This window comes from Rhincodon typus, chromosome 8 (genome assembly GCF_021869965.1).
Source record: "Rhincodon typus isolate 14 chromosome 8, sRhiTyp1.1, whole genome shotgun sequence".
In the NCBI taxonomy this organism is placed as follows: Eukaryota; Metazoa; Chordata; class Chondrichthyes; order Orectolobiformes; family Rhincodontidae; genus Rhincodon; species Rhincodon typus.
This window is the reverse complement of record NC_063339.1, coordinates 35,162,997-35,184,602: the sequence shown is the minus strand read 5'-3', so window position 1 is coordinate 35,184,602 and position 21,606 is coordinate 35,162,997. Positions and strand designations below refer to the sequence as shown.

The 21,606-nt window shown below is 38.2% G+C and overlaps 1 protein-coding gene and 1 long non-coding RNA gene across 4 annotated transcripts in view; one reads left to right on the top strand and one right to left on the bottom strand.

Annotated features, from left to right (window-relative positions):
• Window positions 1-21,606, bottom strand: part of tecpr2 (tectonin beta-propeller repeat containing 2) — an 85,882-nt gene that overhangs the window by 39,801 nt on the left and 24,475 nt on the right. For all 3 annotated transcript variants that reach the window (XR_007262621.1, XM_048599900.1, XM_048599899.1), the window contains exons 8-13: window positions 16,296-16,742; window positions 14,262-15,286; window positions 13,698-13,881; window positions 13,224-13,397; window positions 2,169-2,349; window positions 236-377 (exon numbers count right to left, since the gene is read on the bottom strand). Coding sequence is in view for 2 of the 3 variants with exons in the window: in XM_048599900.1 (XP_048455857.1) it covers window positions 236-377; window positions 2,169-2,349; window positions 13,224-13,397; window positions 13,698-13,881; window positions 14,262-15,286; window positions 16,296-16,742 (2,153 nt within the window). In the remaining variant the exon portion in view is untranslated. The remainder of the gene's footprint in view (window positions 1-235; window positions 378-2,168; window positions 2,350-13,223; window positions 13,398-13,697; window positions 13,882-14,261; window positions 15,287-16,295; window positions 16,743-21,606) is intronic.
• The window catches only part of LOC125483678, a 106,557-nt gene that overhangs the window by 65,253 nt on the left and 19,698 nt on the right, over window positions 1-21,606 (top strand). The window contains exon 3 of the long non-coding RNA XR_007262622.1: window positions 16,326-16,412. This is a non-coding gene — a long non-coding RNA (uncharacterized LOC125483678). The remainder of the gene's footprint in view (window positions 1-16,325; window positions 16,413-21,606) is intronic.

Sequence of the window (21,606 nt, the reverse complement as noted above, 5' to 3'; positions counted from 1 at the left end):
TTACTGTTCACAGCCACATTTATTACATAGATGGCCTACTTAAAAGCCATCTAAAACAGTATTTTTGAAATATGTCTGCATGTGTAGACTGTAAACGCTCTACAGCATATACTGCAGTATTTATAAAACCATTAGCCACAAGGTTTAGATCAACATTTTTGACAGCTAATATAAAACTTTTAGGGATTCATCAAATAGAACAGATAATCATTCAACACATCTGATAAAATTTTACCTGCCACCAGTGCTCATCTTCACCTTGCGGCTTCCTTGAAGAGATGCCAGTGCGAAACCAGAGGTTGCCATTTGTGTCCAAAGCCCAGACTGTTTGCTGGTCTCCCAATGCTATACACACCAACTCTAACATCTGCCTTTCACTGTAAAATAGGAGAACAATCCAGATTTTTTCTTTTTTTTTTGATCAGCAGAACTAATGAAAATTTCCAACGTTTGTTTGAGAAAGAAGTACATTAATGAGGGATATAAATCAATCATTCAGTATCAGTGCAAGTGAACAATAGTTACAACCTGTTTAAATACCCAAATTTCTCATGGTTCTCTGTACATATTTATGTTTTGTCGTGATTTGGCAAATCTGTTGTTCCAGATGCCTTAATATTACTGCTTGTAGCAATATAATAATACACTTTCCCTTGTAGTTCACATTATCCCCACCTGCTAAAAGAAGTAGATTATAGAAATCAGTTGGACAATTCCATAGAAAAAGCATCTAATTAACATCTGAAAATGCTTCATCTACAATTAACTACTTTACAGGGCAAGCCACAACTTTGTATTCAGTGAGAGATAACAGCAACACACTAAAATGATCAATTAATTTCTTTTGTGATGGAAGGATATGGGTCAGGACACTAGTTCTTTTTTGATTAGTGCCTTGAATCCTCAATGTTCCCTTGAACCACTGAACTGAGCACAGAGGACAACTCAGTTTAATATTTCCTGGTAGTACTGCAGCACACTGAAGTACTGGTTATTAATGTTAAATTATATTGTAACCCTACCCATTTTTATATGGAACAACAATTTGAAGCAACATATAATTAAATGCTAGGTGCTTGCAATCAATCAAAAGAAAGGTGAGAAAATAGAGCATATAATGGTAAAGATTGATATTCAAATGATTAGATTATTTTTTTCAAGCAGGGAAATGGGAAGCTTCACAAGGTATTTCCAATTTTTTGAAATTTTAAGGGCCTGAATTTTGCAATAATGAAGGATAATAGCTCTTCATAGTCAAAGAAGTTGCTCAGCAGTCACTATCACTTTGTAAATTGTTAAAAATGTAGTTCTTCTTCATTAAACACAGCTTAATATTTTTATTCACAAAGCCAAAATAGAGCGTAAACAGTTTGAATGTCATGATAAATTTGTGATTTTGCCCCACGACCTAGTCATAATGGAAGGGGAGAGGTAATGCTCGCTTCACTGGTCCCCTTGCCAATCTGAGGAACATCCATGCAATGAGGTTGTCCCACCCCACAGGGGTGTCCCTGCCCTACTAGATTTCCAACCGCCGTTGCCGCCTAACCCTAAGGCCTCCCATCTTAGGTCCATCCAGAATCCCCTCCCCATTCCACACACCCAATTTATCTGTCATTCAGTTCTTGGCTCTTCTTTGGTACTTGATACAGTCCCAGCAGTGGCTGCTCCTCCTGGCTGGCTGGCAGGCAGCTCCCAAAGCTGGGAGGTTCTCCTTAGATAATGGGAGGAAGCATAGTTCAAGGCAATTAATGCTCTTAACAGGGCTAAACGCTCTGAGGCAGCCCACTGAATAAGGATGAATTTTACAGCAACTTTTTCAGTGTGAATGGGAAACCTGACTCCCAATACAGCTGTAAATTCTGGGCTAATAATTTTATGCAGCCTATTTGAAAGAAAACTTATTAGCTCTAAATGTTAAGTAATGTTGTGGGACATTTCTGACATTCAAAACGAGTACTAACTGAAGGTTAAATGGTATTTGTGGTTCAAATTACAACTTTTTTTCATATACCACGGTATGGTTTCCAAATATATGGCAAGAAATCACAGTATGAAAATCAGAATCATGAAAATAAAATCAAAATGGATATAAGCTAAACATTTTCAGAAAATACCCAGAAGTAAATGATCTGAACATAACTTCACATCAGCATAAATCTGCCTACCTTATAATATCAGAAATCCAATGTTCACCCTCTGGACAAAAACTGCTTATGCCATTCCTAAAGAGAGCGGTTCGCTGTTCTGTCAATGCCCATACCACATTATTCCTGGAAGCAATTTGCACTAATGGATAAGGGCATTCCACCTTCACTGCTCTCGCACAAGGTCGATCGGCGCTAAGACCTCAAGATTAGAAAACAAAGAAAATCGAAGCTGATTACAACTCTATTCAACTGTATTCTTTACCTCAGCATGTTAAACAATCTATACAGCAAAGGAATGAAAATCTCAGATGAGTCAAATGAACAGCAATGTAGAGAAAAGTAAGAGTAAAATGAGGCAAGAAGAGTAACAAACTTGCATTAAGGACATTTAAAGGCGCTAAACCCACAGTATGTAAGAGCTAATTAACGAACCTTTGCTTCTGAAGTGTCCTCCCCTGAATTACAGTGACAACCACAGGCAAAATACAACAAAAACTTATGAAGTAATTTATTGCATAAAGGGTATTTTTTCATTCATTCAGGGGGGTGTAGGCCAGCAATTATTGCCTGTACATAACTGCTCTCGAGGAGGTGGCGTGAGCTGCCTTCTTGAACGATTACAGCACGTTTGGTGTAAGTAGACCCACAATGCTGTTGGGAAGCAAGTTCTAGGATTTTGTCTCAGTGACAATGAACGAGCAGTGATATATTTCCAAGTCAGGAAGATAAATTGTTTGGAGTGAAACTCATAGGTGGTGGTGTTCCTGTGTATCTGCTGGTCTTATCCTTCTAGGTTGTGGGTTTCAAAGGTGCTGTCTAAGGAATCTTGGTAAGTTGCTGCAGTCAATCTTGTAGATGGTACACACTGCTGCTACAATGCATTGAATGTTTGTGGATGTGATTCCAAACAAGCAGGCTGCTTTGTCTTGTATGGTAACAAAATTCTTGAGTGTTTTTGGAGCTGAAGTCAACCAGATAAGTAGAGAGTATTTCGTCAAACTTCTGACTTGTATCTTGTAGATGCTGGACAGACTTTGGAGAGTCAGGATGACAGAAATTTACAGCAGGATTCTCAGCCTCTGAAATGCTCTTGTAATATCAGAATTTATATGACTAGTCCAGCTTAGATTCTGGTCAATGATCACTCCCAGAATGTCGACAGTATGGGATTCAATGTTGGTAGTGCTTTTGAATGCCATGGGGCAATGATCTGATTTTCTCTTTTTGGAAATGGCCATTGTCTAGACATGCTGTGTGTGGCTTGAATGTTATTTGCCGAACATCAGCCAAACCTTGGTATTATCCAGGTCTTGTGGTGTTCTACTGTATGCAATACAAAATAGCCAGACAGACTGTGTGCTAGAATCTTTAAATAATTAAATACCTGTGAGGGAAGGGAATTGGCATAGCTTTAGGTGACAGTTACAGCTCACAAGCAGCACTCTCAGCTTTGAATTACAAGATGGGAAGAGTTTTAAAAGGCAACAAAAGATAATCAAAAAATAAGGAAGGAGGAAAAAACAAAGTGAGGGGAAACTAGTATAAAAATAGACAATTAGAGCTCTTTTAAAAACTTAAATAAAAATGCCAAATTGAACATAGGCCGCTTAGAGAATGAGGTTGGGGAAATAATCAATGGGGAACCAGGAAGTGGCAAAGTAGTTAAATAAATACTTTGCATCAGACTTTAGAGTAGAGGACTTTAATAGCATTCTAAAAATACTGAATCAAGGAGCAAAGATCAGGAGGAAATAAATATACAAATTCTACTACAGAAATGGTACTAGAGAAACTAATGGGGCTAAAGCCGACACATCCTCTAGACCTGATTAATTGGATCCTAGGTTATAAAAGAAAATAGTTACATAAATAATGAATGCACTGGCAGTAATTTTCCAAGAATCCTTAGATTCTGGGCAAGTCACACTTGGTTGGAAAACTGGCAATGTAACACTGTTATTCAAGAAACAGATGAGAAGCAGGTAACTACAGGCCAGTTAGCTTAATATTTCATCATTGTGGAAATGTTTGAGATTATTATAAAGGATACAATGACAAAGCATTTAGAAATGTATAATCTAATTAATCAGAGTCAGCGCAGCTTCAGGATGGGGAACTCATGCCTGACAAATTTATTAAAAGTAGTTGTTGAGGTGGTAACAAGCAGGAAAGATGAAGGGGAAGCATGTTTGGATTTTCATAAGACATCACTCATAGGGTCACAAAATATGGTAAAAGTCCATGGTATTGGAAGTAGTACATTAGCATGGATAGAGCATTGGCTAAATAATAGACAACAGAGAGTTGGGATAAGGGGGTATTTTCAGATGGCAACCTGTAATGAGTGGAATGCCACAGGGATCAGTGCTGCCACAATTAAATACAAGTCAGAAGTATCACTTGGGTGAGGGAAGTTAATGCACTATCGCCAAGTTTGTGGCTGACACAAAGAATCTATAGGGGGATACAGTCAGGTTGGGAGTACACAAAAGTGTGGCAGATGAAACATTGCTTGAGAAAATGTGAAGTTATAATTTTGGCAGGCAGAATCGAGGAGCTGAATATTATTTAAACAGAGAAAGTATGTAGAAAGCTGCAGCACAGATTGACTTAGGAGTCCTCATGCATGAATCATGAAAAGATAGCATCCAAGTTCAGCTATTCAGGTACTAGGGAGGGCAAATGGATTGTTGGCCTTTATTTTGAAGGAAATGGGGTATAAAAATAGGGAAACCTTGCTGTAACTATATGTCACTAGTCAGACCACACCTGGAATATTGTGAACACATGTGGTCCCCTTATTTAAGGATCCTCAGAGGTCAAAAAGGTGGTTTCTGTGGTAGCTGTCTGTTGCAACTTGGGGGTAGAAGACGTGCTGGCAGTATGTGCAAGAAAAAGAGAAAGATGTTGTTGCAGCCAGTGTTTTGAAGTGGTGTGCAATGAATGACACTAGCAGCAGGATTACTTTGATAGTTGCAGTGGAATGAAGAATGGTACTTTCCTGGTTGGAAGAATATGGATGTTTTGGTATCTTTGAGGTCTCTAACAATTTCTCAAACTATCCTTGACCAAGCAGGGCAGTTTTGGAATGCCAATGCTCATCTGGGTGCACAGCAACCATGAAAAAAAGGCATGGTTGCAAGGGATGCTGGTCTTTCGTCTAAGTGGCAAGGTAAACTGGGAATGATGCATAGTAAAGTGGAACTGGAATTGGAAGTGACATATCCTGTCGGGCCGGATTTGATAGTTAATGAGATAAGATACGGCAGGATGACTTATTAGGAATTTTATGGAAAAGATCTGAGTGGGTTGGGATTTAGCTCGTTGGGGTTTAAAAGAATGAGAGACAACCTTATAGGAACATTCAACATTCTTAGGGAGCTTGACAGGGTAGATGGAGAGACATTATTTGCCCTTGTGAGAAGCCATAATCTCAGAGAGAGGGGCCGCCGATTTAAGACAGAGAGGAGGAGGAATTTCTTTTCTCAGAGGTTGGCCAATCTGTGGAAGATTTTAACTGCAAGGAATTGTCAAGATAGGTTGTAAGAATATTCAAGGCTGATATAGACAGATTTTTAATTCATAAGGGAACCAACGGTTATGGAAAAGAAAGTTGAGTGGAACAGTATTAAATTAAAAATCTCATTGAATGGCGTAGCAAACTTGATAGATCAAATATTCATTTCTGATGAAGGGTCTAGGCCCGAAACGTCAGCCTTTCTGCTCCTATGATGCTGCTTAGCCTGCTGTGTTCATCCAGCTCTGCACCTTGTTGTCTCTTGATAGATCAAATAGCCTACTTCTGCTCCATGTCTCATTGATTTATGAACACAAGGTTCTGGATTCAAGTCCAATTTCATGATTTCAGCACAATAATCAAGACTGACACTCTAGGGTTGCACTGTTATAGGTGCCATTTTTTCGAAGAGATGATGCTCAGGTAGGTGTAAAAGATCTCACAGAACAACTGTGAAGAGTAGTGAGGTTGGTCGATATTTATCCTTCAATCGACATCAAAAGAAGAGACCATCTGATCATTATCACATTGCTGACTGTGGGAGCATGCTGTATGCCCATTAACTGCTGTGTTTGCTGAAGTACAGGCAATGAACTAATTTTGAAATAAAAACTAAATACTGGAGAAACACAGAAGGTTTGACAGCATCTGAACAGAAAAACAGAGTTAACATCTTGAGTCCAATAAGATTCTTTTTTGGAACTGAAGAATCACACTGGATTCAAGATGCTACTTGTTTCTCCACAGACCCTACCGGACCTGCCGAGTTTCTTCAATAATTTTTATTCCTATTTTAGATTTGCAGTACTTTGCTTTTATTTAAGTACTTTTGAAAAGAGATTTGAGATGGCTGAAAGTCATGAAAAACACAATATGAAGGGAGTTTTTGTTTTCATTTTATTGGCTTATAAGCAACTTGCATGTATACAGTGCCATAAGTATCAATCTCTTTTAAAAATTTTGAGCTGGAAGACAGACCCTAGAGCGTGCAAATGTGCAAGACGCCAACTTCTCGGGATGCACTCGTAGCTTTTAGCTATTGCAATTCACATAATGTTGCTCTTCAATCATGAACAATATCTGGATGTTTTCAAAATGATTTGGGCAGTACCAGAGAAAAAGTTGCAATGTGTTATTTTTGACTATGTCGTACATTTGTACAAAAGATGGAGTAAAAAAGACATAGACCGATTGTACAGAATTTGAATATTGCTGAAAGGATTGACATGCTGTCAAAGCTGTCCATTTCGATAAATGCAATAATGCCAAATTTAAACAGTGTAAAGATCTGACAGTTTTGAAGAAGTCACAAAACATCAACTGTTTCTCTCTCTCCTCAGATGCCTTCAGACCAGCCAAGTTTCTCTAGTACTTTTTATTTTTATTTCAGATTTCCAGCATCTGTAGTATTGTATTATGCTGTAAACATCACATCTTGTTATTGCCGTTTTCCCTGGAGTGTTGGAGGCTGAGTGGTGACCTTATAGAGATTTGTAAAATCATGAGGGGCATAGATGGGGTAAATAGACAAGGTCTTTTCCCAAGGGTGGGGGAGTCCAAAACTAGACGGCATAGGTTTAAGGTGAGAGGGGAAAGATTTAAAAGGGACCTAAGGGACAACTTTTTGACGCAGAGGGTAGTGCATGTATGGAATGAGCTGTCAGCAGAAGCGGTGGAGGCTGGTACAATAACAACATTTAAAAGGCATCTGGATTTGTATATGATTTTAGGAAGGGTTTAGAGGGATATGGGCCAAATGCTGGCAAATGGGACTCGATCATTTTAAGATATCTAGTCAGCACAGACAAGTTGGACTGAAGGGTCTGTTTCCATGCTGTACATCTCTATGACTATGTTTAATTTTGATTGTGGATTGAATTGAGAAAAGGACTGTTTTACAATAGAAGTCTGAGGAAGGTACTGCTTTCCCTTTTCGAGTACAGGAGCAGGGGTGCGTTGTTGCAGTTGTACAGGGCCTTGGTGAGATCACACCTGGAATGTTCTGTGTAGTTTTGGTCTCCTTTTCTGAGGAAGGATGCTCTCGCTCTCGAGGGAGTTCAGCTGAGGTTTACCAGGATGATTTAGGGGATGTGGGTCTGACGTATGAGGAGAGATTGACTAGGTTGGGATTGTTTTCGCTGGAGTTCAGACAAATGAGGCGTGGATCTCATAGAGACTTATAAAATTCTAAACAGGACTGGACAGGGTAGATGCAGGGAGGATGTTCCCAATGGTGGGTGTGTCCAGAACCAGGAGTCACAGTACGAGGATTTGGGGTAGATAATTTAGAACGGAGATGAGGAGACATTTCTTCACCCAAAGAGTGGTGAGCCAGTGGAATTCATTATCACAGGAAGTAGTTGATGCCAAAACATTGAAGGTATTCAAGAGGTGACTAGATATACTTGGGGTGAATGGCGTCAAAGATTATGGGGAGAAAACAGGATTAGGCTGTTGAGTTGGACAATCAGCCATGATCGTGAAGAATGGCGCAGCAGGCTTGAAGGGCCGAATGGCCTCGTCCTGCTCCTATCTTCTATGTTTCTATGTAAGAAAGCAAGTTACTGAAACTTTGCGAGAGTCATGTTACACTGTTGTTTTAGAAGCAAAGGGGAAGGTGTAAAGCAATGGCACAGCACTATGGTGTGTATATAAAGTGAGTAGCTGGTTGTGGAATTACGACCAGTTGTTGATGCCAAGGGCCATAAGCCTGATTTTCTGCAGCTCGTGGATATGAATGAAACAGTGAAGAGCATCTTTATCCAGTAAAATACCTGAAGCTAAAGAAATCTAATTTGTTTTTCATCCAGTTACTGTAAACTGTTGCTTTTAATCAGTAGGTCAGAGATTTTATAATTTGTGAATCAGTCCTTCTGTGACTCCTTTGAAGAAGTGAAAGAACCCAAAGAAATAGCTCAGAGAACTAAAGGACTTGGGAAACAAAGGAACCATGCTGTTAAATCCTGAGAACATGTGCCATTGAACTGTTTTCCCAGTAGATTATCCCCCCCATCCATAATACCAATGATTTTGTCTGTCAGTGTGTGTTTAGGGAAGGGGTGGTTAGAAGGGGTTTAGATTTTTAACTTGTAGAGTTATACATTGATAGATTTTAACCACATGTAAAAAACTACAAATGTTTATAACTAGTAGTTCTAGTTAGGTACAGAAACCTGGTCCATGTTTTATCATAGATCATGGAATCCCTACAGTGTGGAAACAGGCCCTTCGGCCCAAGAAGTCCACACCGACCCTCAGAGCATCCCACCCAGACCCATTCCCTTACAACCCACCTAATCTACACATGCCTGAACACTAGGCAATTTAGCATGGCCAATCCACCCTAACCTGCACATCTTTGGACTGTGAGAGGAAACCGGAGCACCCGGAGGAAACCCACACAGACGTGGGGAGAATGCGCAAACTCCACACAGACAGTCACCCGAGGGTGGAATCGAACCCGGGTCCCTGGCACTGTGAGGCAGCAGTGCTAACCACTGAGCCACCGTGGCACTGTTTTGTTAACCTAAGTCTATCAGACAGGTAGATTGGGGGCTTGACATACTTTGATGAATGTTTTTAAACTTCTGTGACATCTACGGAAATAGTGGGGCTTGATTTCCAATGTGCTACCCCAGGGAGGCATAACAACAGAAATTTATACCACAGGTGAAAAAGAGTGCAAATTGGTTTACGGCAAGTTGACTAATTGGATGGGATGTTGCCATGGAGAAAGCGACAGGCAAAGCAGCTTCTTGATAATACAAAAAACGTGCAAGACTTTAACATATTTGTTTGTAGAAAATGAGATCCTGCTTAATAATGGATGTAGCCTGTAACAAGCATAAATCAGCCAGGTTTTGAGCTGAAGTCATTATCTTACACTGGTTGTTAGTATGGTATTATGCACTCAGGATTGTTCAGAAAGTGCTGCCTAATTGCAGAATCATACCCAACAGTGGATGCTTTGGTTTGGGTTTGCACAGGAGTTGGTTGAGTATTATCTGTGCTCTTCATATTGTGGAATTTTGGAGCATCACATTATTTGATTTGATCAGCCACTCATTGGAATGTATGTCTTATGTAGCTGGCATTAAATAAAGGTAATTTATACATGATGTGCTTAGTTGTGTGGTAGGCTGAACGTCTATTCAGACTGACAGTAGCATCCCATTTGTGAAAAACATCATTTGTGCAGTAGCACTCTGAAATGATTTGTTTAAATTTTTGAGATCCTTAATGTCTCCCTGGTATTTTGAGGTAAACCAGGCACGCTATGATTTATCGGTCCGTTTACAAATTTGCACAAAGGCTGCCACTTTCAGACTTGAAAGGTGCCCCAGGACTTGTTAGCCTTTAATCTCATTAGTTTTCCCAGTAGTTCTATTTTAAGTGCCTCCCTTCCCTCTACCCCGTGGCTTTTCCTGCTGTTACTTTGGGATGCTTTTTGTGTCCAACTATGAATACAGATACATAATACTGATCCCAATCCTCTGACATTTTATGACCTGTTATTATTAGTTCCCTATTCTCATCCTTTAAAAGAGACCAGTACTCACTTTATTCTCTTTATTTATACTTAGAAAGGTCTGACTGTCAGCTTTTAAACTTTTTTGCTCATTTACTGTCAGATTCCAAATTCTCCACACATTCATTTTCGTAATACATTCTTGGTTCCGAAAATTTTACCAATCTTTTGGCCTACAGTTAATCTTTGAAACACCGTGTGGCTTTTCTTTCAATCTTAACTTCTTTAGTTAGCCCTGTTGGCTAATTCACCAATGGTGAAAGGGAAAGAGGAGGGAGGAGGACACAAAATAAAAACATTTTTCTTGCTTTTCAGTTTTGATGAATGGAAGACACAAAGTTCTGACTTCATGTCTCTTTCTTAGCAATATTCTTAAAACTCAACATAGTTTCCACTTCAATCACTACCTTTGATACTGCATTCCAGTTTCTCAACTCTGCTATAAGATATATATTATTCTTGCTTTGTTCCCAATCTCTTGCAGTCAATCATGCCCTCTCAATCTACATTTCTTTGTCACTGAAAGCAGTTTCTTCCCAGCTGTTCTGTCCCATCCCTTCAGAACTAAATATTTCTATTAAACAGCTCCAATACTTCATGTCTTTCTTTTCAAGACTTTAGACTAAAAAATTTCTGCTGCACTTTTGCCTCAATATCGTTCCTATGAGGTGAAGTTGAAAACCGTACACAGCACTGAAGAATTCTATATAAATTCACAATCATAAACAATGACTTTTATTTTCTATAAGCCATGCTATAAAATCCCAGCATTCCAATTCAAAATCTGTGCATCACTGTCACCTCCCTGGAAAACATAATACCTCAGTGTGCATCTTAGTACTATGAGTTGCCAGCATTCCCTCCTCATTCCAGTAAAGGGCAAGTTGATACTTACCATGATCAACATGTTCTGTTCATCCACTTTTAAATAGTAACCCGATGACATAAGCTGCATTTATCTTAAATATTTTTGGAAGGGAGCATCCAATGAAAGCCTTCTATCAAGCACATGGGATTGAACTGGCTTAGTACACACTGCCACAGATTTAAAAAAGGCTAGAAAACATAGACAGCAACAGTGAAGAGTTGAAAGCTGATGGGAAGGAGAGGGCTAACTGAAAGAAGCAATTGAAAATGCAGAGAAAAAGATATTTTGTGATTTACTATATGATTGGACAAAAACAGGCACAAAATTTTAACTTTTATTTCTTATTTACTACCTTATGCTGACAAGAGCTGTAACGCAGAACTTTTAAATTATTTCTTTATTTTTCTACTTTTTTAACCTAAGATTTTGTACCTAAGATGGCACCATGAATGGTTACATTGTAAACTTTTCACTATACTCCTGAATCCCTGTACTCGACCACATGCGACAATAAAACCTAATTCTAATTCTAAAATTTGACTGCAGCGAAGTAATAGAAGGTGATCAAAAAAGAACTGAAAAGTGTAACAATAATGCCAATTTAGCTACAGCCACCAGTGTGTGAGGACTATTTGTCTCAATGCCATTGGATTAGGGAAGACGAAAACTAATGGGCTAGGATTCCTGTCAAGATTTGTGTGCAGTCATGCTTTGATATGGCTGTTGAATGATGTGTCCAAGAGTCAGCTGACACTCATTTAGACTCAATTAGGTTTGGTACTGGTCATGACTGGAACCTGCGAAAACTTCATTTCAAAAGCAGAGAAAACTATTCTAACGTTTCCCTAATTAGTAGCTGGTTTTAATTCAGTTGAGGACTTATTGAACATTTTTCATGGGCGCCCTTGTGGTGCAGTGGTAGTATCCCTATCCTTGGACCTGGAGGCCCAGGTTTAACTCCGATATGCTACAGAGGTCTGTAATGACATCTCTGGACAGACTGACTAAGCAAATAGGTTAATGTAAGAAAAACATTTTTCGAGGAGTTTGTGTGGCGCAATTGAGCCTACAATTCCTGCAATTGAGCCAGGACGCCTGGGTTCAAGACCCACCTGTTCCAGGGGTATGAAATAACATTACTGAACATGCTGATCAGAAGTAATTTGAACATTTCCAACTTAAAGAAATTTTTGTTAAAAAAAATTCTTTTGCATGGTGACAAGTGATTTTCCTTTTATCCCGCAGTACTTTCTAATTTTTTTGTTCATTCACAGGATGTGGGCATCATTGGCAGGGTCAGAACTTACTACCCAGAAGGCAGTTAAGTTTCACCCACATTGCTATGGATCTGGAATCACATGTAGGCCAGACCAAGTAAGGATGGCAGGTTCTGTCCCTAATTCCAGATATTCATTGAATTCAAATTCCATGATTTGAACCAGCATCCCCAGAATATTACCTGGGTATCTTGATTGATAGTCTAGCAATTGATAGTTTACCACTAGACCATCACCTCTCCTGAACAAAGAATGGCACCAATCTAGATGGAAAAGCTCAAGCTTTTCCTACAATATTTATCTGGTGTGACAAAGTGCTATATGCTGGGTCCACAAGATCACAGAACACATTCATCCCAAATACCCGCCTTGTCTTTTTGAAAGAGCTATCTAATTTGTTCCAACTTCTCTGCTCTGTAGAATCATGCAATAGACCTTGGAAACTTTCTTTAAAATTGAAAAGTCAAATTTATTTTAAAGGCAATATATTTCTAACTTTCCTAACTTACAGTAGACACAACCAATTCATGGGATTGCCCAAAGACATCACAGCCAAAGATTGTGAAAGAAACCATACAAACATAAATCTTAAATATATTTCTTTTTAATACGTCTAATTGTGCAATAAACAGTACAGCGACTAGGGAAAAATATAGATTTGACAGAAACTATGAATAATTAATTGCACCTACTAAGGAAAACACTTTCTGCTGCAAGCACATGACTGCAATAATAACGGCTCTTGTGGCACAGTAGTAGTATCCCTACTGCTGAGCCAGAAGACCTAAGTTCAAGTCCCACCTGCTCCGGTTGTGTGTAATAACATTTCTGAACAGGTTGATTAGATAATATCTATGCAATAATAAATTTATTAGTGAAATACCTGTTTGTAGAAAGAGTTCTCCATTGGTTTGGATGATCCATGCAGTGTCATCACTTAAAGCAACATATGCAGCATTTGGTAAAGCCTCATACCAATGTCTCTTCCCTTTCATTGTCACTTTACCACAGGCAAAAGCTTTGCTTGATTTTTGTTCAATCTTCCACAACAGCACACCTGTTATCGGAAAGTTAAAATAATTCCAAAGATGTCTAAAATTAAAATACAGGCGGTTTCACAAGTTCTAGTTTAATCAATATACGCTTTGCAAGCAAGGTGCAGAATCTACTCTAATTGTTCGAGTACTACGTCCTTCCTTCAAGCACACTGCAATGCATTTTTTAAACTATTTACAATGTACATAATTTATATTTATTAGAAATGTATAATGACAAGTTCCACTCTTCAATTTCTGCAAATATTTGTAATTCTATCTGTATGATGAGCACAACAAAGCAACACCATTTCTTCACTGACCTGATGGTGATACTGCCACCTGTTGCACACCATCCTCAAATTTCTGCCACCGCAAACTCGTACCATGAAAAGGGCTACAGTATAGTCCACCCTTGTAATCTAAACACCAGACATGCTTCTCGGAGACTACAAGGCTGAGGATGCTATAACCTGGGCCAGTGTAACCCATCCAGCTCTCAGCAAACTAAAATCACAAAATAAATAGAAGTCAATGAATTTCTCTCTTTGAATTTTGCTTTTTTTTTGTCCTTTCAAGACCCATTAACTATGTCCTCATTTTAAAACATTTGTGCCTGATTCAATAATAAGTTTTTCAGTTTCCACATTTAAGTTAACAATGAATTCATAGAATTGACAAAAATATTTCAAAATTTTGTCACTGACATCAAAGCTCTCGACTGAACAGTATCTTGTGCTTATCTGGCCAACTGCTTTTTCCTTTGGTAAAATGTTACATCAAAGAAGTGATGATAATTAAAAATAGAACACATGTAATTTACTAAATGTTTAATACAAGAGTAAACATTAGCTTAAGAGAAAAACAAATATGGTTATTTGCTTCACCTGATCGGATTTTAAAAGCTCCATTTCATCTGAAACAGAAGTATTCAGATCTTGAAAAACTGAACCTTGTGATTTTTCAGCATCGGAAGTGAGAATACGTTCAGTCACGTTGGTTTCGGATAATAAATGAGGTCCTCCATGGCCATAAATATCCTCATCATCATCACTGGATGATGAAAGTTGTTCTTGGACATTCTTTTTTTCAGTGACACCATCATCAAATGAACAAACAGTTTCTAAAGATTGTGGAGTTTCAGTTGTGTCTGATAAATTGGGTTCATTGTATGACACACATAACTGTGAAAATGCATTGGTTTCTTGTTTCTTGTGATCTTTGTCAGGTGAAAGAATTCTCATCAGTAGTGCATGTCGCTCATCCAAGAAAGACTCTGAGCTTTCACTTAAAGATCCTTGCAAATTTAGGCCACCAGACAACACAGATTTTTCTGTATCTTGAGATCTTAACTCCAAAGGTTCACAGTTGCAAATCACATCAAACATGGTGCTACCTAAATTTTCTTGCTGTCTAAGTACTGGTTCAGAACTTGATACTGAAACCTCAGCTCTGCAGTCTTCATTTTTATTGCAGGAACTGTCTAAAGTTTCCAATTTGACAGAAGTTACAGTGTCTAAACATTCTGCAAAAAGTAGATCAGATGAATATGTATTTTCATTCATTGTACTTGCTGTCTTCAAAGATTCTGCTAAACTGTCCAATGGGGGATGATCATCCTGTGATGTTAATATGCATTCAGGAGATTGTATGGAGTCAAAAAGGTTAGAATTATTCTCCTCTTGCAAAATAATATCCAATTCTGTACCAATCTGGTTCCCTTGATCAGAAAAATCAGTGGTCAAGTGATCCAGGCTGCTGCTCAACAAACTCATTTGATCAGATAAGTCACAAGTTGTAGTTATGGAGCCATCAATAGCAAAATCACTCAAAAGTGCTGGCTCTGAACTTTGGGAGCTATTGGAACAGTCAATTTCATGTTTTACAAGACTGCCTTCTGATCCAGAACTTGCTGTACAACAAATAACGTGCAATTATTCATAAACAAAGTCACTTTGCAGCAGGGAAACAGAAAATTAGATCAAAAAGCAATTTTATATTGCATGTAACTACAATATATAATTACAGCTTTGTATTAAAATTTTTTAATTAAAATAAAACCCTTGCTCGCTGAACTGGCTTGTTTTTGTTCAGACGTTTCGTCACCATGCTAAGTGACATCATCAGTGGAGCCTCTGATGAAGCGATATTATTTTACTCCACTTGGAATTTATACTGTCTGGTCCTAGTGTCATTTCCGGTTTTGATCTGTATGGGTTTGTATATGACAGATCAGATATGACAGAGCAGAGTAGAATAACATCACTTCATCGGAGGCTCCACTAATGATGTCACCTAGCACGTTGACGAAAGTCTGAACAAAAACAAGCCAACTCGGCGAGCAACCTCATCCACAACCTGAGCTACAGATCTTTGCCAAAACTTTAAATAAAACCCTTAATGAGCTAAAGAAACCTTCCATCATAAAGAAACCATAAGCAACTAGAACAATATTGTAAAATTTTCCAAGACGTTATGCCCACTTCTCTAAATTATGGATCACATAACTACATTTGAATAGAGCAATTCCAAGCCAGTTTAAAATAAAATTGAACTTTTCTCTTTATTCAATTCATGCCATCCAATTACTGACCTTTCAACTATTTCCAGTCTATCCCGTCAAAATGATAAAGTTGTGAGAATGTGTCAAATACATTAATTTTAATAATAATTAGCAGATTAATAAGCAGAATCACCTTAGAAATATACCCTCATAATTGTCCAAATGAGTAGGTAGCAGCTTCAACTCTATTCTAAAAAGTTACATGCCAATTTGATGGCTGTCATTAAATGTCAACAGAATCACTTCAGGTTTTTACAAATTATCATACAGGCCTTCAACGGTGGTTGCATGTTTAAATTAAATATCCCTTAATTTACATTACTGAAGTCATAAAACCAAACGTTATTTTAAAAAATACCTTGTTTCCGTTTCTTCTTCTTTTTTACAGGAACAACAATGAGCTGTTGGTTGAATTCTTCCATGTTCATTGCTCTGAATCTTTCTGCAGAATCTGAAATCTTTGTTAATCCCACAGGTGAGGAAATTGCTTCTATCTGCTGTTCTGGAGTTGTTACATGGCCAAAAACACTAATACCACTGTTTGTAGAACTGCTTCTGCTCCTCGACTCACTTGTTTCCGAATATCTTCCTTGTCCTGTCTCGTCCAAGGGATATATTTCCATTTCGTTTTTTGAACTCAAATTTGGCTCAAGTTCTGAAGACAACGAATGATGTGCTTCAAACTTATCAGTTCCTGAAGTTTTATTTTCACTTCGCATTTCTTTTGAGTCTGTTGCAATCACTGTTTCTTGAACGGATTCCCTGGGGCTGACTGCCAGCGGGGAGTTTAATTGTGAATGCACACCTGAAAAAGCAATTACATCTGCATTAAGTTTACATCAGATTTAGAAACTGTCCTGCAAAAAAAGGGAGAAAAGAATCTGAGATTCAGGACAGCCTCCATTCACAGTGTTTTAAACAATCTTTCACCTTTCTTTGCCTTGAAGGCATTGTCAAATTGTTCAACTTTTTAAAAAAGCTGAAGTTGGTAGTTTATCATTGTCTGTGTGCATTTGAGGTTTGAATATAAAATCTTGTACTTATCTTACATATATACGTACTAACAAATTAACACGCACATGAAGCTGGAAGTTACAAAGAAAACAGAATGCAACTCAAGAACCACAACAAAACAGAAATAGGGTATTTAGACATTTGAGTGTGTGCTATAATTCTGCTTATTTGCAACCTAATTTACATGTCTTAATTCACTTTCACTTCGTCCTATAACCACAAATTATCTTTGGATTAAAAAAAACTAACCATTTCAGATTTAAAATGAACAACTGCTAAAGCTCATGTTTGCAGAAGTATTCAAAAGCTTCTACTACCCTTTGAATATGTTTCTGAACTTTACTCCTGAAAGACCAGGCAGTCCTTGATTTCCTAACTAGAAGAAACCTGACTTTACATTGTCATGCCTTTGAAAAAGTTAAAAAAAAGGTTATGAAGAAGAAACCTAAGAGCGTCAAAGAGAAACAAAACATAAATACTAAACCCAGTTTACGCCAATAATTTTATATCTTCTCTTCTGTTGTTTTAAAAATGCAAGTATAAAGTTATGGCACTTGGCCACAGAACAAGGAATCACCAACCCTATCCCCTTGAAATCAAGCTTATCACTATTGTTTAGTAGTTTGTTGTGGTTTTAGATCTGTACATTATATTTACTGATTTGATTATTAATTTAAATTCAGTATCAAACTGTTAATGTGCCAATAGCATTATTGGTGAGAATGATACCACAGAAGAAGAGCGAGACAGTTAAGCAAGAGGTCTCATAACTTCTTTTCCAACTTTTTTTAAAAAGGTAATTCAATAAAGCATAGAGAAAAGTTTAATTAGTATTATTTTGTACATATGGTATTAGTGGTTAGCACTGCTGCCTCATAGCACCAGAGACCGAGGTTCGATTCCAGCCTTGGGTGACTGTGTGAAGTCTGAAAATTGTTCCTGTGTTCTAATGGGTTTCCTCTGGGTGCCCCAGTTTCCACCCACAGTCCAAAGATGTGTGGGTTAGATGGATTGGCCATGTTAAAAAAAAAATTGTCCGGTAATGCCCAGGGATGTGTGGTTTAGGTGGGTTAGCCATAGTAAAATAAAAAACAATGCGGGGTTTCAGGGCTATGGTTGGGGAGGGGCGTGGGTCTGGGTGGGATGCTCTTCGGAGGGTTGGTGCAGACTCAATGGCCTGAATGGTCTTTTTCTCCACTGCATGGATTTTATGATTTCCACACTGATTTGTTATGACACTGAGACAGAACCAAAGCAGACTTTCCACCTCTGTATTTGCAACACAAAAAAATTAAACTGTTGAAGACCCCAAAATTGTCACTCCAACAGTTCCGAACCAGACTTTTGAATAACCAAGCCCAGATTTTGTGGATAATTAATTTCTAGACACCAGTTTTATGCCTTAAACAGAAGACTTACTAAATATAAACTAACATTAGCAGAGACAAAATTTAAGCAGCATCTGTGCTTCAAACCCAAACATTTGTTTTCTGCCCCATTCGTACAAAAGACATGATGTGGATGTGCGGTGTTGGACTGGGGTGGACAAAGTCAGAAGTCACACAACACCAGGTTATAGATTTTTCTAAAGAAGGGTCCCAACCTGAAACGTCAACTTTCCTACCCCTCCGATGCTTACTGGCCTACTGTGTTCTTCCAGCTCACACTATGTTATCTCTGACTCCAGCATCGGCAGTTCTTACGATCTCTGAGTGAGTTATAACCCCACTGCAAAGCCTCTTCTAGGAATGCCCACCTTGAAGAAGTTATCCTCCTCCCTCCGGAAAGACCTCAGTGGATCTCTCTCCCACTGCATTTTTCTGAAGAAGGGTCCTGATCCAAAACGTCAACTTTCCTATTCCTCTAATGCTGCCTGGCTTGCTGTGTTCCTCCAGCTCCACACTGTGTTATCTCTGACTCCAGCATTGGCAGTCCTTACTATCTCCAGGTTATAGTCCAACAGGTTTATTTGAAATCACAAGCTTTCGGAGTGTTGCTCCTTTATGAGGTGAAGTGGAGAGAAGCGCACAGGCACAGAATTTATAGGCGGAGAGATCATTGCAAGATAATTCCCAGTAATTATGAGTGTCAAAAGATAATACAAATGGTGTGAGTAAAGTGCTGAGTGGATGATCATCTGCAAGAACTGAACCAACTCCCAGGTACTGACCTCATGAATAGCCAATTTCTGTTTTCAGTTTAAACACATAGCTTTTCCTGGGCTGACTGCGCAGGAGGTGGAGGGGTGGGGGCGTCTGTCGGAACCATTTTTCAAGGCTCAGCCTACAATTAGCCTCCAGGCTTGGCCTCTCAAACAAAATTATCTTGCCAAGTCTGTTCATTTCTTCTTAACCCAAACTGTCTCAAAGTCCATCAGTCAATAATTCATAATTCAAAATTGATAAAAGAACAAAATAAAATAAATTAAAAATCTGTGAAGTTTCTAAAACTAAAAACATCTCTTTACAGATGTGAACACTGTTGACTCATCATAATTTATGAATGTGCACACATAAAAAAATGTTCAAAAATCAATATAGCTGCATCCTTTGCTTCCACAGAAGATGAATTGAAAAATATCCATGAGGATATTTTCTAAGGTTTTGGAGTAGATTTGTAGCTCGGATTGTGGATATTGTGGTTGGTTGGCTCACCAAGCTCGGTGAGGATATTTTTAAATATTAAAAAAATGTAATTAATATGTATGTTAGCTGTAGTTCAGTTGGTAGTACTCTTGCTGCAGAGTGAGAGCATTTCTTGGTCAAGGCCCACAAAAGGAATGTGGAACCGCTTAACAAAATTGTAATATGTACACATACTAGATGCATACACCTTCAATAACACAGCTATTGCATTTCAATTTTACTACAACAACCTATCGCTGGAAATGGTTTGATCAGCAAACAGAAAAAAAAGAAACTGGGCAAGGAATCTATCACTTTCTAAAGTTTGGAGCTTAATTCACAAGGAGGGAATCCCAGACTTCTGCTCCATCATGGGCAGCTCAGTAAACCTGCTGTCAATATTGGAGTCATGACGATGATACAAAGTGAGGAATAAATGGAGATACAGAAGACAAATATGGTAAATATTTTGCCAAAGGGCTATAACAGAAGTTCGTAATATGTGCAGGATGCAGGGAGGATTGAAGCAAACTAAAGCAAGTGAGGTAAAGGCTCCTTAATGCTCTCCAAAAGCACAGAATCAGTCTCACCGTGAACTAAAAAGATTAGACTTAGCAAAATGAGTCTTCCAATAATGTGCTGTTGTCAAGAGTCCAAAGAAAAAAAAAATCATATTTTCAGAAATTTAACCAGTAATGAGAATAGAAGAAATTCCTGCTCAGGCTATTTCTTCAATATAAGAATCCAGATAGTTCATGAATGATAATAGGTTCTACAGACACCAGGTCATGCGAATGCTTGATGGTACTGTGTATGTCAAGAACCCCACAACAAAATCAGGCAAACTCATGCTTGAAGCGGCACCAAAAATTACAACAAAGTGAATTAAATTTTTTTACTGTAGTTTCCTCTGTGTAGGATTCACAGCATCTGTCCAACAAATCTGGAAATCATTAATCGCACCTAAGAATTCAATATCCCTCACAAGCTGTGAATGGTGCCAATACAAAACCAACACAACAATATTTTATACCAATATTCTGTAGAACACAAAAGCTTGGAGTTTTCTCATCTTTACACCCATTGTGGGTGCAAAACAATTACTTGGCCTAAAAGAATGTGGAGTTTTGGGTGTAAATTAACTACAATGAACCCAATTCTCCTCAATTTTAGATAACTGTCTATGAAATTGCTTTGTTGGAATCTGTCTACATTCTTAGATGTTACCATGTTGCTGACACTCATTGTCTTTCAATTTTATTTTTACTTCGGGTCTGTCAAAGCTGTAACAAAATTTCCAGTCATTTTTGGTATTTAAAAAAAAATTGAATTACATTGATCCTTACAAAATCACAAGATGTCCCAAAGTGCATTATGGTACCTTGTAAATTGTAGTCACTGTTGTACTGTTGGAAATGTAGCAGCTTATTTGAGCACAGTAAGTTCTTGCAAACAGAAATGTGATATTAGATAATGTTGACTGGTGGATAATTATTGGTCAAATGACAAAGGATACATCTTATTCTTCTTGAAATTTAATCAATTATTTGATTGTTTATGACTACTTGACAGGACAGACAGGGCCTGAGTTGAATGTACCTCTGACAGTACGACACTCCCTCAGTATTGCTGTAGAAAGCCGGCCTAGATTTCTCTTCCCAAGTTCTTTCGTGGGCCTTGACCCAGAAGTGTTCTCACTCTGCAGCAAGAGTACTACCAACTGAACTACAGCTGACATACATTTTAATTACATTTTTTTTAATATTAAAAAATATTCTCACTGAAACCTGCTCTGTATTTTCAGTTCCGGTCAATGTGCTTTAACGTACGAGAGTTAAAGCGTTCATAACTAAAGGACTAACGAGCGATGGTTCAATGAATTGCAACTTATTATTTCAAAAATCAAAGAAAAATATATTATATTGTTTGTTCAGTCAATAATCACTGATAACTGGTGGTGATTTATTCCCAATTGCACCCATTTTGAATTTAGGCATGACTAAAGAGATTGGAAAGATGTAATCGATCCTT